At 40.5% G+C, this 16,828-nt stretch overlaps 1 protein-coding gene across 1 annotated transcript in view; it reads right to left on the reverse strand.

The window, feature by feature from the left end:
* The window catches only part of LOC124711558 (phosphatidylserine decarboxylase proenzyme, mitochondrial), a 136,930-nt gene that overhangs the window by 50,968 nt on the left and 69,134 nt on the right, over window positions 1-16,828 (reverse strand). Inside the window, exon 6 of the mRNA XM_047241693.1 lies at window positions 7,222-7,383. Within this exon, the coding sequence (XP_047097649.1) occupies window positions 7,222-7,383 (162 nt within the window). The remainder of the gene's footprint in view (window positions 1-7,221; window positions 7,384-16,828) is intronic.

Below are 16,828 nucleotides of genomic sequence, written 5' to 3' on the forward strand. Positions count from 1 at the left end.
GAAGGCCACGAATGTTCCCTTGGAGTAGAGTCATGATGAAGAAAAAATGAAGGGGAGACACCTCAGCGGCTGCTGAATACCAGCCTGCGAAGACTTGCTGCTACAGGGCACAGAAGCAGGAGGATCCCACTCCATGAGGTCCACAGATGCATCAGCTGTCTTGTGCTGTCAGTCTGTGGAGTACAACGCAGAAAAATGGTTGGTGGTGCGCACCTGCGACATGGAGGCCAGCCGGGTGAAGGTATCACATGGCGACACCGTCAAAGAGGATCTTTCAGTTGGCAAAGGAGAAGACCATTTGCCTTTGTTGGACTTCTTTGAGCCTTTCTGGCTGACAGAGGACGACTCTGGTGTTGGTTGGCTGGAGGGACGTAGGAAGTCTTCATAGAAGTTATACTCCAGTCCTTTCTGGCCTGCTGGTTGTGTATCTGGTGGCTTTGCCCCCTGAGGTGAGAGTTTGATGGCTTGTTGAAAAGCTGGTCGATGGGACGGTGATGCTACCTTAACACCGGGTGATTTCATGACCTCAGAACTGAAGTTGAGGTCGCATGTCTATGTGGCCATGTCCTTCAGGGAGCGAGATGTAGCAAGAGCAGAACTACAAGTGTCAGACGATAGAACACAGAGTTTGCTACTAGTCAATAATTTGCAAGTGACCAGGTAAGGCAATTTCTTCTTTACCTGGATCTCCTGGACAGCCCGCTCATCAAGATACATGGGACAATCACAAGAGGCGGTGGCATGGTCACCACTGCAGTTGATACATCGGAGGAGAAGGAGGCTGGGTGTCGACAAGATGTTCTATTGTGGTTGAAACTATGACACTGGTAGCAGCACATTGGGTTCTGAATGTATAGTCAGACTGTGATAACTTCATAACCTGCTTTGATCTTTTGATGGAAGCACCATTTTATCAAAGGTGAGAAAAAAAGAGGCGTGTGGGCACTAATGAGGAATATACCTTTTCCATCACCCCATGGACGGCAATGACATCCTGATCAGGGAGACAGGATTAGATTCGAGCCTCAGTTAGACAGTCAAGCAGCCTAGTGTAAATAACACCATGGGAAGAATTCAAAGTGCTATGGGCCTCAACACAAACAGGATAGCTGTGGAGAAGTGAGGTGGCTAGCAGTTGTTGTGCTTGAGAATCAGAAGTAGTCACCAGAAGCATAGTGCCATTACGTAAAAAAGAGCAGGATTTTACAAGAACAATGAATGGATTTACCATTGCGAAGGACTGACCGTCTTTAGTACGACAAACCACGAGGAATCGTGTTGCAGCTGGAAGGGTCTTTGAATTGGTAGCCTCAGTCCACTTACGTTTCATTGATGTCGATTGTGAAGATGATTGGCTGACTGCGAGAAAATCCCCCACAATTGCCAGCATCTCTGAGCAAAACAGGTTAGGGAAACGATTGAGGGGTTCAGTTGGGAAACATTACAGCATGCAGCTTATTCTCCAGATTTAGCTCAGTCCAATTATCTATTTGCATCACTGGGACACAGTCTCGCTGAACAACGCTTCAGTTCATATTAAAATGACTCGCTGACTGGTTCTCTTCAAAAGAAGAACTTTTTTTTGGTATGGCATTCACAGCCTGCCAGAGAGATGGGAGAAATGAGATTTGCACCCAGTGGCCAAACTTCCCCGGACGGGGGCTCCCGGCCAACAATGCCACACGATCACTTTTTTTTAGAGCAATATGTAGCGCACACACCCGAGAAGTGCCATACTTATTTACACAATTGGATACTGAACCGAATTCTTAGCTTCCAGCATTTACTGCCAAATCTGAATATGAAGCCAAGCTTTATCCACAGTTAAGCATAAAGATGAGCTTAAGTCATAATTAGAATTACCAACCAAGAGAAAAGCTAACCTCCCACAAAACTAATCATTACCATTGAGAACATTACACTCTGCATTTCAAAGAAAGCTTTGTCCAAAACCAGCAAAGTTTTCAATCTCACTTACAGGTTTTTCAATGACGCAATGCCTCTGCTATGAGCGAGCCTTTATCTTTGCTCCCGAATTTTGCATCTTATTTTGTGTAAACACCATGTTTCATTAGTTAATATGGCAAGTAACTGTAAACAAAGACAAAACTGCACAAGAATTTAAAGATTTCTTTAAAAGCTTGTATTACAAAAGAGAGGACTCGGAAACATAAACAGTTAATAAGGAAAACAATTGAATTCTGGCAGTAGTGGAAGATGAAGTGTACAAGGGGAAGAAAGATGTTGATTGCATTTCAGTAGAAATAGTTCACGATAAAGGAAAAACAACACAGAAGGACAATTCCCCACAAATCCACACAAATGGAAATAGACTGCAATTATTCAGCTTCACAAAAAAGGAGATAGGTGATACATTACAAACTACAGACCTGTAGTGTACAAGTGTTATTTGTTGAGAAAGAAGGAGAGAGAAAACATTAACAATTTGTACGTAATGGACAAACTTATAGAACACGAAAATCAGTACAAACTGGCAATATGTTTGGAATCTAGTTATAGATTTTGACAAAGTTTAGAGTCCATTTCAACAATACCTGTGCTAACGGCCATTTGAAAGGAAGGTATCAACTCCACCTATGTTAGAATGCTGAATAATTTATATTACTGCCAGAGTTTCTATTGGATTTAAGAAGAATAGTGGAAAATTTAGAATTGCAACAAGTGCTAGACAGTGACATCCCCACTACCTCAGCAGCTCTAGAGGTAGTTTTCACAATTTTAAACTGAAAAAATAAAAGGAATATCTATTAATGGAATACATCTCAACCACATTTGTTTTGTTGATGACACTGTATAGTTCACATCCAATCAGAGATACTTCAACAAACAATGGAATAATTTAAATGAGAATGTTTGAAATTAGGCAGAAAAAGCACTATAGTAGGACAACAATAAAGGGTAACCATCACGCCAAAAAGAAAATAATACAAATTAGCAACAAATTCATATAAACAGTTGGTAAGTTTATGTATTTAGGACAGCTGAAGATGACTATGTTGTTGTTGTTGTGGTCTTCAGTCCTGAGACTGGTTTGATGTAGCTCTCCATGCTACTCTATCCTATGCAAGCTTCTTCATCTCCCAGTACCTACTGCAACCTACATCCTTCTGAATCTGCTTAGTGTAATCATCTCTTGGTCTCCCTCTACGATTTTTACCCTCCATGCTGCCCTCCAATGCTAAATTTGTGAGCCCTTGATGTCTCAAAACATGTCCTACCAACCGATCCCTTCTTCTAGTCAAGTTGTGCCACAAACTTCTCTTCTCCCGCACCAAATTTCGAAAGCTTCTATTCTCTTCTTGTCCAAACTAGTTATCGTCCATGTTTCACTTCCATACATGGCTAAACGCCATACCAATATTTTCAGAAACGACTTCCTGACACTTAAATCTATACTCGATGTTAACAAATTTCTCTTCTTCAGAAACGATTTCCTTGCCATTGCCAGTCTACATTTTATATCCTCTCTACTTCGACCATCATCAGTTATTTTACTCCCTAAATACCAAAACTCCTTTACTACTTTAAGTGTCTCATTTCCTAATCTAATTCCCTCAGCATCACCCGATTTAATTTGACTACATTCCATTACCCTCGTTTTGCTTTTGTTGATGTTCATCTTATATCCTCCTTTCGAGACACTGTCCATTCCATTCAACTGCTCTTCCAAGTCCTTTGCTGTCTCTGACAGAATTACAATGTCATCGGTGAACCTCTAAGTTTTTACTTCTTCTCCATGAATTTTAATACCTACTCCGAATTTTTCTTTTGTTTCCTTTACTGCTTGCTCAATATACAGATTGAATAACATCGGGGAGAGGCTACAACCCTGTCTCACTCCGTTCCCAACCACTCCTTCCCTTTCACGCCCCTCGACTCTTATAAATGCCATCTGGTTTCTGTACAAATTGTAAATAGCCTTTCGCTCCCTGTATTTTACCCCTGCCACCTTCAGAATTTGAAAGAGAGTATTCCAGTTAACATTGTCAAAAGCTTTCTCTTAGTCTACAAATGCTAGAAACGTAGGTTTGCCTTTTCTTAATCTTTCTTCTAAGATAAGTCGTAAGGTTAGTATTGCCTCACGTGTTCCAACATTTCTACGGAATCCAAACTGATCTTCCCCGAGGTCCGCTTCTACCAGTTTTTCCATTCGTCTGTAAAGAATTCGTGTTAGTACTTTGCAGCTGTGGCTTATTAAACTGATTGTTCGGTAATTTTCACATCTGTCAACACCTGCTTTCTTTGGGATTGGAATTATTATATTCTTCTTGAAGTCTGAGGGTATTTCGCCTGTCTCATACATCTTGCTCACCAGATGGTAGAGTTTTGTCATGACTGGCTCTCCCAAGGCCATCAGTAGTTCTAATGGAATGTTGTCTACTCCCGGGGCCTTGTTTCGACTCAGGTCTTTCAGTGCTCTGTCAAACTCTTCACGCAGTATCTTATCTCCCATTTCGTCTTCGTCTACATCCTCTTCCATTTCTATAATATTGTCCCCAAGTACATCGCTCTTGTATAAACCCTCTATATACTCCTTCCACCTTTCTGCCTTCCCTTCTTTGCTTAGAACTGGGTTGCCATCTGAGCTCTTGATATTCATACAAGTGGTTCTCTTCTCTCCAAAGGTCTCTTTAATTTTCCTATAGGCAATATCTATCTTACCCCTAGTGAGACAAGCCTCTACATCCTTACATTTGTCCTCTAGCCATCCCTGCTTAGCCATTTTGCACTTCCTGTTGATGTCATTTTTGAGACGTTTGTATTCCTTTTTGCCTGCTTTATTCACTGCATTTTTATATTTTCTCCTTTCATCAATTAAATTCAATATTTCTTCTGTTACTCAAGGATTTCTACTAGCCCTCATCTTTTTACCTACCTGATCCTCTGCTGCCTTCTCTACTTCATCCCTCAGAGCTACCCATTCTTCTTCTACTGTATTTCTTTCCCCCATTCCTGTCAATTGTTCCCTTATGCTCTCCCTGAAACTCTGTACAACCTCTGGTTTAGTCAGTTTATCCAGGTCCCATCTCCTTAAACTCCCACCTTTTTGGAGTTTCTTCAGTTTCAATCTGCAGTTCATAACCAATAGATTGTGGTCAGAATCCACATCTGCCCCTGGAAATGTCTTACAATTTAAAACCTGGTTCCTAAATCTCTGTCTTACCATTACATAATCTATCTGATACCTTTTAGTATCTCCAGGATTCTTCCAGGTATACAACCTTCTTTTATGATTCTTGAACCAAGTGTTAGCTATGATTAAGTTATGCTCTGTGCAAAATTCTACAAGGCGGCTTCCTCTTTCATTTCTTCCCCCCAATCCATATTCACCTACTATGTTTCCTTCTCTCCCTTTTCCTACTGACGAATTCCAGTCACCCATGACTATTAAATTTTCGTTTCCCTTCACTACCTGAATAATTTCTTTTATCTCGTCATACATTTCATCAATTTCTTCATCATCTGCAGTGCTAGTTGGCATATAAACTTGTACTACTGTAGTAGGCATGGGCTTTGTGTCTATCTTGGCCACAATAATGCGTTCACTATGCTGTTTGTAGTAGCTAACCTGCACTCCTATTTTTTTATTCATTATTAAACCTACTCCTGCATTACCCCTATTTGATTTTGTATTTATAACCCTGTAATCACCTGACCAAAAGTCTTGTTCCTCCTGCCACCGAACTTCACTAATTCCCACTATATCTAACTTTAACCTATCCATTTCCCTTTTTAAATTTTCTAACCTACCTGCCCGATTAAGGGATCTGGCATTCCATGCTCCGATCCGTAGAACACCAGTTTTCTTTCTCCTGATAACGACATCCTCTTGAGTAGTCCCCGCCCGGAGATCCGAATGGGGGACTATTTTACCTCCGGAATATTTTACCCAAGAGGACGCCATCATCATTTAATCATACAGTAAAGCTGTATGCCCTCGGGAAAAGTTACGGCCGTAGTTTCCCCTTGCTTTCAGCCGTAAGATGACTATACCCAGATAAAAATTACTTGTTATTTAACACTTCATGCCTTGAAAATTAGCTCCTCAATTCAGAACTATCAATATCATGCACGGAACAGTTGTCGTCATGCTACAATCAAGAGTTAGTTCACTTGCAGTATTTGAGTCGTGCATGGTACATACATTATCATTCTCAAGCATAGACAGAAGTCTATTTAACAGTCATGACCTCAGCAGTCGAGAATGTGCTCTGTGTATGTTGCAAGCTTGCTCCTTCTGGTCTGTTCTTAACAGAAGCACAGCTGACAACCAATGGTGTACTGCTCAAGCACCATGTGATGAATGTCAAATAATAAGAAATTTTAATCAGAGTGTAGATGGACAGTAAAAGAAATAAAAAGATAAGTAAACTTAATAGTTTTCCAAGCTAAGCTTCCAATATGTCTGAAAGAGAATGTTTAAAACCATTGTTAGAGGGTATTACCAATATGACTTACAAAAGTTAGACTTGAACTTATAAAGCAACAACTCTTCAACATTCAGTGTTTTGCTAGTTGGGATCTGTGGAAGTATTTCTATAGATCTTATAACACTACTTTGGAGTGTTCTATAGCTGCTGTTGTGGGACTGTCTAACTATGTTACGTGGGTAGCAGCTCTGATGTGCAACTCCTCTATACATTTATTCAGGCCAACAATAAAAGTCATTTTCAAATGAACTGTGATACACATGACACAATGCAAAGTAAAAACAAATAATTTCCATATTGACTCTGCAGCTCTGCCTGGAGTACAAAATTATGTTCTTTATTCATATTTTTCTTCTCCAAAAATAGAAATTAATATTAAGGTTTTTAATTCAGTGTAACACTGAATGAGATAATTGACACTGAAGTCATTAGCACAGTATGAGGTAAAATTCTAACACTGGCATCCCTTGTGTGATTCACTGAAGAAGTATCCCGGATTTCAATCCATAAAAGTAAAACAAGTTGTGTACATGCACACTAGAAACTGGATTAGATTATTTTCATTATACTGTAAAAAACTTGTTGGTTATTCTAATGGGGTTATCCATTTGAAATAGGTTTGAAACTACAGTGACTGGTTTAAGACAAAAGCATATGTATTTCAGTGCACATGTAATTATTCCTTGACAAACTTGATGCTGAAGAAATGTACCACTTAGGAACCATAAAACTAAATAATAAGAAAACAAAATCTTCACATATCACTTACCTTGAAAATGTCTCCTAAAAATGACATCCCAGTCAACAGGCGAATGAAATCGGTGATAGTCTCCAGGTGCCAAGTATACAACATACTGGTACAACACATTATTCTTATTGTGCAGCAACGATTTCTGATACTCCTGATCAGCGGTGCCACCTCCATTGTCCTCTGCAAGTGATCAAATTTACTGCAATTTAATATGATGGAAATCTCATTATATAAATAACAGTTGAAATGATTATCCCAACTGTAGGAACAACCACCACATTCTCAAACACAATAACAGTTGAATGGAGAATAAATTCTCTCAGTCTTGGGAAATACAAGTACTGCAGTATTTTTAATTGATTTTAAAAATAGCACTGTGTAAGTGGCAGGCGTAACAGATCACACAAAATCATATTGCTTATTGATGAGGCGTATTTTCATCCGTATAACATGATTAACAATCAAAATTTTCTGTGTCAGCTGTGAATTTCACAAAACACCTGTAATACTGCATCCATGCAACTGTATAGTGTCCAAGCAGAATGTGCAGGTGGCATCTTTATTGTTACTGAAGGTGGTGATCTGATATTAGCAAGACCTCATGTAAACACTGTGACTTGCTGATAAAACTTTTTGAGGCCCGAACTGGGCTGGGCTGAAATGAGTAGATGGTTTCAACAGGACAGAGTCACTGCCAACAGTTAATGTCATTTACTCTTCATTTCATCCTCGCTCATCATTTGAGCTTTCTGTGTGGTGACACTGCTTAAACTCCTTGCTCATCTTATTGGATCCCACGATATTTGTCCTTCAGGGTTGCATAAATCCAAGGTTTATGCACACTACACTCAAACTATTGCACATTTGAAAGAAGCAGTATGTCACAAACTTACAACTATTCCAAAAATGATAACCAACAAAGCTATGGTAAATGAACACAAGAGGCAATAACACTATCATCAATAATGGATTCTTCACAAGGGCTATTTTAAAACCAAGTACAAAAGGAATTTTATCACATGTGAGTTTGCAAAAGTAATACACCTCTGCAGATGCCTATTTTAGATAACCATTACTTTTCAAAGTATGGGAGTTAGTTACTTACATATAAATCTTTATCAAAACAAAATGTTTTTATGTCAGGAATCTGTTTCCTAATTAATCTTCTCATTATCTGATCCCTCAGGTTTTCTCGGCATGACTGGTTAATAGCGAGCTTCTGGGTGTTCTGCTGAGTAGTTGTTTCCATTTTCTGCACAATATTTCAGTGACTGATATAGCATCTCCAGTTTAAATAAAGTTCAGGGTATGGCATTCAATTTATTAAAATCTTGCTGGCAATAACATCCATCAGGGCTGAAAAACACTTGAGAGAATTTGTGGTTCACCGAGTATCAATGTGGTCTCTGCAAAACAAAAGAGCATCAAAGGCTATAGTGGACATCAGGAATCAGACTTGGCTATAAATAGTGGCATGAGACCAACAACAACTCACTGTGTGATTGGAGTCCAGGCAATGAGTACACATAATAGAATATCTCACAGCACCTGAAGATGATGGCGGGGTGGGTCACCGAAATATTGTGCAGAAAATGGGAACAACTCAGCTTAACACCCAAAAGCTCATTATTACTCTTCATTATTTCTTTGGGCCATGGATGTATGAAGCTACAGCTACATCTACATCTACATCTATATTCATACTCTGCAAATCACCACGAAGTGCATGGCAGAGGGTACATTCAATTGTACCAGTTATTAGTGTTTCTTCCCATTCCATTCACATGTGGAGTGTGAGAAGAATGATTGTTTGACTGACTCTGTGAGTGATGTAATTATTCTAATTTTGCCCTCATGATCCATATGCGAGTGACAAAGGGACATTGTAATATATTCTTAGAGTCATCACTTAAACCCTGTTTTTGAAACTTTGTTAACAGACTTTCTTGGGATAGTTTCAATCTACCTTCAAGAGTCTGCCAGTTCAGTTTCTTTAGCATCCCTGTAGCATTCTTCCGTGGGTCAAACAAGCCTGTGACCATTTGTGCTGCCCTTCTTGGTATACGTTTAGCATCGCCCGTCAGTCCTATTTGATAAGGGTCCCACACACTTGAGCAATATTCTGGAATGGGTCACAAGAGTGATTTATAAGTAATCTCCTTTATAGATTGGTTGCACTTCCCGAATATTCCAACAATAAATCAAAGTCTATCACCTGCTTTACCCACACGTCATTATCATCATCATCATCATCATCAGTGTTCTGCCAAAAGGCAGATTTTCACATGGTAGTTCTCCAGGCTGTCCGGTCTTCTGCCATCCTCTTCAGGTCTGCATAATTTCCTCTTCCCTTTATGTCATCTATCATCTTGTATCCTTCTTCCTCTCAGTCTTCTCTTACAAACCAATCCTTCCAAAGCATCTACTAGCAAGCACTCCCTTCTCAATGAATGTCCCAACCGGTTCTTTTTCCTTTCTCTTACAACCTTCAGCAGACCTCTTCACTCACTAACCCTTTCCAATACTCTTTCATTACTCACTCTTTCCATCCAGTTTATTCTCTCATTCTCCTCCACATCCATATCTCAAATGCTTCTAACCTTTTTCCACCCTCTCGTCTCCGCATCCATGTTTCTGCCCCATATATTGCCACACTCCAGACAAAAAATTTGCCAAGCCTTTTCCTTAGTCCTTTACCTAACTTGCCACATAAGAGTCTCCTCTTTCTGTTGAATGCCTCCTTCGCGATGGCAATTCAAGTTTTCACCTCATGGTGACATCTCAAGTCTTCAGTTATTGTGCTTCCAAGATATTTAAATTCACTTACTTGGCTAATGGTAGATTGTCCTATTTTAATATTGGACAGTCTGTGTCTTGTACTGATGACCATACTCTTTGTTTTTGCTGTGTTTATTTGCATTTACCATCTTGGAAGCAGAAGTAGAAAAGGTGCTGAAGGAGATGAAGAATAGGAAGGCATGTGGAATTGATGATTTGCCAACAGAACTGTTGAAGAGTCTGGGAAACAAAGCAAGAAAATAAATAGTCTACCTCTGTAATGAGATATATGACAAAGGGGAATGGCCTGAGGACTTCATTGCAACAGTTATGATACCAATAGAGAAAAAGAGAAACACTAAAAAATGTGAAGAGCACCAGATCATCAGTCTAATTTCTCATGCAACTAAAGTCTTGCTGAGAGTGTTGAATAGAAGGTTATATGGCAAGCTGCATAGAGGTATTGCAGAGGATCAGTTTGGATTTAGAAGAGGAAAAGGAACAGGAGATGCTATTGGCCCGTTAAGATCTATAGGAGAAAGATATATGGAAAAGGGTAGAGAAATCTTTGCTGTTTTTACAGATTTAGAAAAGGCTTTTGACAAAGTTCAGTGGATGAGGAAAGGAGTAGATTGGAAAGAGACGACTGATACGGAATCTATATTTACACCAGAAAGTAAGGATAAGGATTGGGAATGAAATGTCAGAAGGAAGCAGCAATGGACGAGGTGTTAGACAAGGTTGTTGCATTTCCCCACTGTTGTTTAAAGTATACCTTGAAGAGATTATTGCAAAAAGCTTAGACGGGAAAAGAGGAATATGTATTGGTGGAAAGAGAATAGAATGTATAAGATTTGCTGATGACATGGTATTAGTGGCAGAAAGTGAGCGGACAGTGAATAACATGCTGAAAGATCTGATATGAATGTAGCTTGTGTGGAATATGGGATGCAAATAAACACCCACAAGTGAGCCTATACAATAATTCCATTTTATACCTCTATGAAGTGTTACATACAGGTATTTGTATGGGTTGGCCGATTCCAACTGTGGCTCATTGATCTCGTAATCTTAAGAAACTACTATTGAGTATCAGTCACTGGGTAAATATGTGTGTGTACACAGACTGGGCAATGATCCCAAATGAACTGCACAATGTCAATGAAAGAGTAGAAGCCTCCAGTGACCTGTAAGCATTCACATCAGCTAGTCATTCCGTAGAAATATTCATTTCAAGTAGAATCATCCATCCTACATATCTTGCTCCATGAATGTATCCTTCACTTTTCTAACCACATTTCTATGAGTCAGAGTCAGTAATAAATTAAAATAAATGGCCCCATGATATAATTTATGCAACGTTCAAGAATATTATTGTACAGTTATCTATTGTTGACTACATTTTATATGTATTACTGTCCTCAACTACTTTACAATTCCAAGAGATCAAAGACTTGTAAGACATAGAATAAGGAGGAGGAGGGGCGAGGGGTAAAAAATAATTATTCTTCAGACAGAAACTGAGGAATTTAGATTAAATTCATACGAGAATGGAAAGATTTACCAGAGTAAACAAAAAACATCTTGCAAAACAGAGTTTACAAACACACAGATGTTTAACAAAAGTATTTTGCAAGCAGAAAAAGAATTTGCAAGTACATAGAAAGAAAAAGCTAAGAAAATGGAATGAGAAATTTATTGACGAGAAGGTCCAAACAACAATGGACGCAAAATGGAATATGCCAAATTATACAGTATCTTTTGAAAATGCTTTCTGAGGATGTGAAAACATAATGAAAATTTGGTACTACTTGGCAAAGTGAACTGGTTACTCTTGTAACCTCACCAGTAGATTGGTGCCACATGCTGTAAGTCTATATGTCCACTGAATGCGGTGCCCACTTGGAACAACAACCGACAGCTTGTTAGTATATCTCACTTTGGTTGCTCATGATGTTTCACTGGCATTGTCCATAACACCACCTTCCATGGCGATGGTGCTATTTCCCACAGCTGTATTACCCACTCTCTCAGTCATAGGTGATAACGCTGACACTCTGTTTGAATCTATGCTGACTGTTTCAGTTTCCACATCTGCCAAAATGTCTCTTCCCAAGTAGTCATCACACACTCTATTGGCATTATACACAAGCTCCATAGTCTTCTAATCTCACAACAGCAAAAATAAACTGACAGTGTCTTCTAGTGGTGTGTGACTTCTGGTAGGTCCCAAGTTTGATTCCTGGTGACCACTTTAATTTTTTCTCAGGTGGAAAGGTCTGGAAGGAGGTCCACTCAGCCATGTGATGTTAAATGAAAAGCTGCTTGAATGTAAAAGCAGCAAAAGTGACATGCAAGTCGTTGAAATAGTGTTACATTAAAAGTCTTTCATCAGGCTAGGTGGCACACAATGATCATTTATTAGCAGCAAAAGCATCAGCTATTATTTTTTTGGGTGAAAAGATGGATATATTATGACAAGGGATCTTATTCTTTACAAGAGTCCAGACTAGCTCTATAGGATTTGGGTCTAGATGGTAAGGCAGCACTAGGAAGGGAAATATATTCTTGCAAAATTTTGTCAATGGAATGAACAGGAGTAAGCTGATTCTCCTTAATTAATGCTAAAAGCCCAGCTTTCCTTATCTCTAGGTTTTGTTAATTTTTTTCTGCCCATTTCTGCATGACAGTTTGAAGTTTTCCTGTTGTAGTCACATAAAAAAAGAACTCTGCATTCACAGCAATGAAATTTTTTGGTGCTGTTGTTTGACAATATTCCTTGCACACTGCACTCATCCTCCGCAAAGTTTAATAACACTGCAGAGTGTACAAATCAGCAGTTTATCTAAATAAACCACTGGGTGCTTTAATTCTGATGCTTCATTTTGTTGTGTGCTCATTCTACAAGCATCAAACAATGGAAACTTTAGGTTGTAATAACAACGATATTAGGAAACGGATAGACTGCTACACACCCTAAAGTAGATATGTTGCATTGCAGATAGGCACAAAGAAGAGACTGTTACACATTATGGCTTTTGGCCATAGCCTTCTTCAACAAAGAAAACACACACACATTCACACAAGCAAGCACACCTCAATTCATGCATGACCACTACCACCAGCAGCTCTGACCGGAATTTGACTGTCACGTGAATAGCAATACGGAGTGGGGCAGGGACGGGGAGGAATAGCAGTGCACCAGGTGGGGGGAGTGAAGAGTGCTGTCTGGCAGAGTGAATAGACACTAGATTGCAGCCTGATGAGACTGTCAGGTGCAGCACAGGGAGGTGGGGTATGGGGGGAAAAATGGGGTACAGAAAAGCAGTGGAACAGAAAGGGGGTGGAAACTTGGGTGAACAGTGTGGGGACAGTAGGTTACCATATGTTGAAGGCAGAATTTATTTCCAGAGCAGAGAATGTGTTGTAGCAATAACTCCCATCTGTGTAGTTTAGAAAAGCTGGTGCTGGAAGGGAGGCTGCAGATGACCCAGACTGCGAAGCAGCCATAGAAATCAAGCACGTTACGATCTGCTGCATGTTGTGTCTCAGGGTGGTCTACTTTGCTCTTGGCCACAGAGTGGCGGAGGCCGTTCATCCTGGTGGACAGCTGGTTGGCAGTCACACCAATATAAAAAGCTGTGCAAACGTTGCAGTAGAGCTGGTATATGACATGGCTTCTTTCACAGATCGCCCAGCCAGGACTGGAATAGGAAGGGCTGGATGTGTGCATTGCCCACTCAACCACTACAACATCCTAGTCTGCCCTATGCCACTACCAAACCCACTCCTTGCCACAAGGATCATAACCCAGTGGAAGACTCAGATGCAAGATCTGGTCAATGCACCAATCCAGGACCTCCTATTCAATCAAGTCACAGGCTTATCTTACCCCATCAAAGGCCGAGCCACCTGTGAAAGCAGCCATGTTGTGTACCAGCTCTGCAACCGTTGGACAGCTTTTTATATTAGTGCGACTACACTGTCCACCAGCAGAAACGGCCACCGCCGAACTGTGGTCATGAGCAAAGTAGACAATGGTGTGTCACAACATGCAGCTGAATGTAACATGCTCGATTTCAATGGATGCTTCACAAACTGGGCCATCTGGATCCTCCCTCCACAATATCCCCTACCCACATTGTGTGTCACCATCTGATCTGCAAATGCACCCGCCTACCCTTTCCCCTTCCCTGCTCCTCCGTTTTTCCGCTGCCTGCCACTCCCACTCCCCCCCTCTGCAAACCCATCTCCCAAGGCGCTCCTGCAGTCTCACTAGGCCGTGATTTCATTCCTGCACACCTGGCTAGACAACGCTCTTCTCTCCCCCTACCAGGTGCTCTGCTATCTCTTCCCTTCCCTGCCCCACTCCAGAATGCTATTCACGTGACAGTCCCATTCCAGTTGGAGCTGCTGGTGGTAGCAATCATATGTGCATGAGGTTTGCCTGCTTTTGTTTACACGTGTGCATTTTCTTTTCTGGAGAAGGCTTCGGACAAACACTATAATGTGTAACAGTGATTTTGTTATACCTGTCTGCAACTCAACGGGTCTTCTTTTCATAAGTATCTTCTCTTGTCCACCATTGTTTCTGGCTTTGTTTAAAATCAAGTCCGATAGATGGAACAGTTGTTTTTACAGTTTCTTTGCTAGCCTAAGAGTCCAGATTTGCACAGCAGAAGCTGAGAAGTTTTTGGAAAGATGGTATTTCCTTGTACTGTACATAATATTGCAGAACATTTAGTCTAATAACAAATTTGTCTATATCTTTACTGAAATGTTTACTGTAGCTTTTTTCTTATTCTGCTTTCGGGCTGATATCTGAATCCTGCTTCACTCAGTATCATCTCCCTTTGAAATTTAAAATAATCTACTTGTTCAGAGCTTTGATCTGATGTTCAAGGCTTAACACAATATGTATTACAATTAGAAATGGTGTTTTTTACTGAGGCAATGCAACTCATATAATGCAAATTACCTACATCATATTCACCCAGTGTTTGAGGATAAGAGCACAAGAAACTTTACATAGAATTTCAAACTTCTGCGAAATATTTCCACACTGACAAGGCCCCCTCCCTTCCCCTGCCCTCACTCCACTTCATAAAATGAAGAAAGGAAAAAAGTTTATTACTACGTTTTCATTGTTAATTTCTGCTACAACCTGAAATCTTCCTCATACACAATGCTAACCTGCAACCTCAAGATAATCTGTTTACATCTAATTTAACCCCCCCCCCCCCCCCCCCTCCAACAGCCCAATACGATGACAATGCAATTTAAATTTAATCTCTATCATTATCACGTCTATTCTATTTTACATTTACATCATCATCTGCATTTCATTTCATTTATTTTAATCATGTTTACTATTTTCATGTTTTTCACTGCATTCTTTCTTTGACATTACTGTTATTTTAGGCCTATCACCACATATCCTGTCAAAACTAAATGATTTCCACCTTCCTTTCCCAATCTGTAACCAACCTTTTGCCTGCCCTTGTCTTCCCATACATCTAATCAGCAATACTTGCTCAATCCATTTAGTGCAACGCAGAAAAGTTTCCCACCCCTGCCAAAATTAAACTTTTTTTTTATTTTGTCAGGAAAGTAGAACACAAAGACAAAGAAAGGAGTTAAAAATGACTACATGTTAAGCTAATCGACGGGAGGAAAGACAACTAAAAAACATGGATGGAGAAAGGTCCATAAAATACGCCATAGAGTAATGGAGGTCCTGAGTTAAAGATTGTCCTTCACCATATTGCCACAACTGATAAAAAGTAAAATGCAGCCAACTGTCCAAGCATGGTTCACTAAAATGGCTGATAACTCAGATAGCAAACATAGATGAGAACGTAAGTGGTTAAAAAATGGCATTCCGTCAGGAAATGGCGAACTGTCAGAGGTTGAGAGCAATGAGCACAAAGTGGTGAGGGAGCATTATTTAATAAATGGCAATGGCTAAAGAGAGGGTACCCAATACGCAACTCAGTTAAAGTGATCTCATGGTGAGGGGGCCAAGAGGAAATCATTCAAGCCACTCTGAGAGGCTTAATTCCCTGGAGCTTGTTCCCCCGAAGGGTGGACCAGTGGTGATGCCAAAGTGACACCACCTGCTGATAGACAGCAACACAGACACCATTGGAGGGAATGGAAGAACTAGTGGACTGAGGAATGAGGACTGCAGTCTTGGCAGCAGCATCAGCAGCTTCGTTTCCCGTCAGACTGATGTTATCAGGAACCCACATAAACATCACAGTGGCTCCATCAAAAGCGAGCAAGTGACAACTTTTCTGGACCCACTGCACTAAGGAATGGGCAGTGTAAATTACACAGAGGCTCTCAAGGGCACTGAGAGAGTCAGATGATGCAATTGAAAAGCCTGTGTCGCCGGATGTACTGTGTGGCCCGATACAGGGCAAAGAGCTGTGCTGTAAATACTGAGCAGTGTCTGGAAGATGATACTGAAAATCATCGGTGCGAATGACGAAGGTACACCTGACACCACAGTCAGTCTGAGAGCCATCAGTGTACAGAAAGGTACTATCGCGAAGTTCAATGTGCAGGGTTGTGAAACTCATGGCGATATAGCAAGGCTGGAGTAGTGTCCTTAGGAAGTGAATGAAGGTCATAGTGGACACGAGCCGTCGCATGAAGCCAAGGTGGTGAAGGGTTCACATCCATCAGGAAAGTGGCAGGTAGCATGAAAAACTGTCGGAGCAAGAGCCGAAAGTGAACTTGAGGAGGTAACAGGGAAGAGGCATGTGCCCCATACTGGCAATCAATGGAGTCATTGACAAAGAAAGCATAGGATGGGTGTCAGGCATGGCAAACAAGCAGCATG

This window comes from Schistocerca piceifrons, chromosome 8 (assembly GCF_021461385.2).
Source record: "Schistocerca piceifrons isolate TAMUIC-IGC-003096 chromosome 8, iqSchPice1.1, whole genome shotgun sequence".
NCBI classification, from domain to species: domain Eukaryota; kingdom Metazoa; phylum Arthropoda; class Insecta; order Orthoptera; family Acrididae; genus Schistocerca; species Schistocerca piceifrons.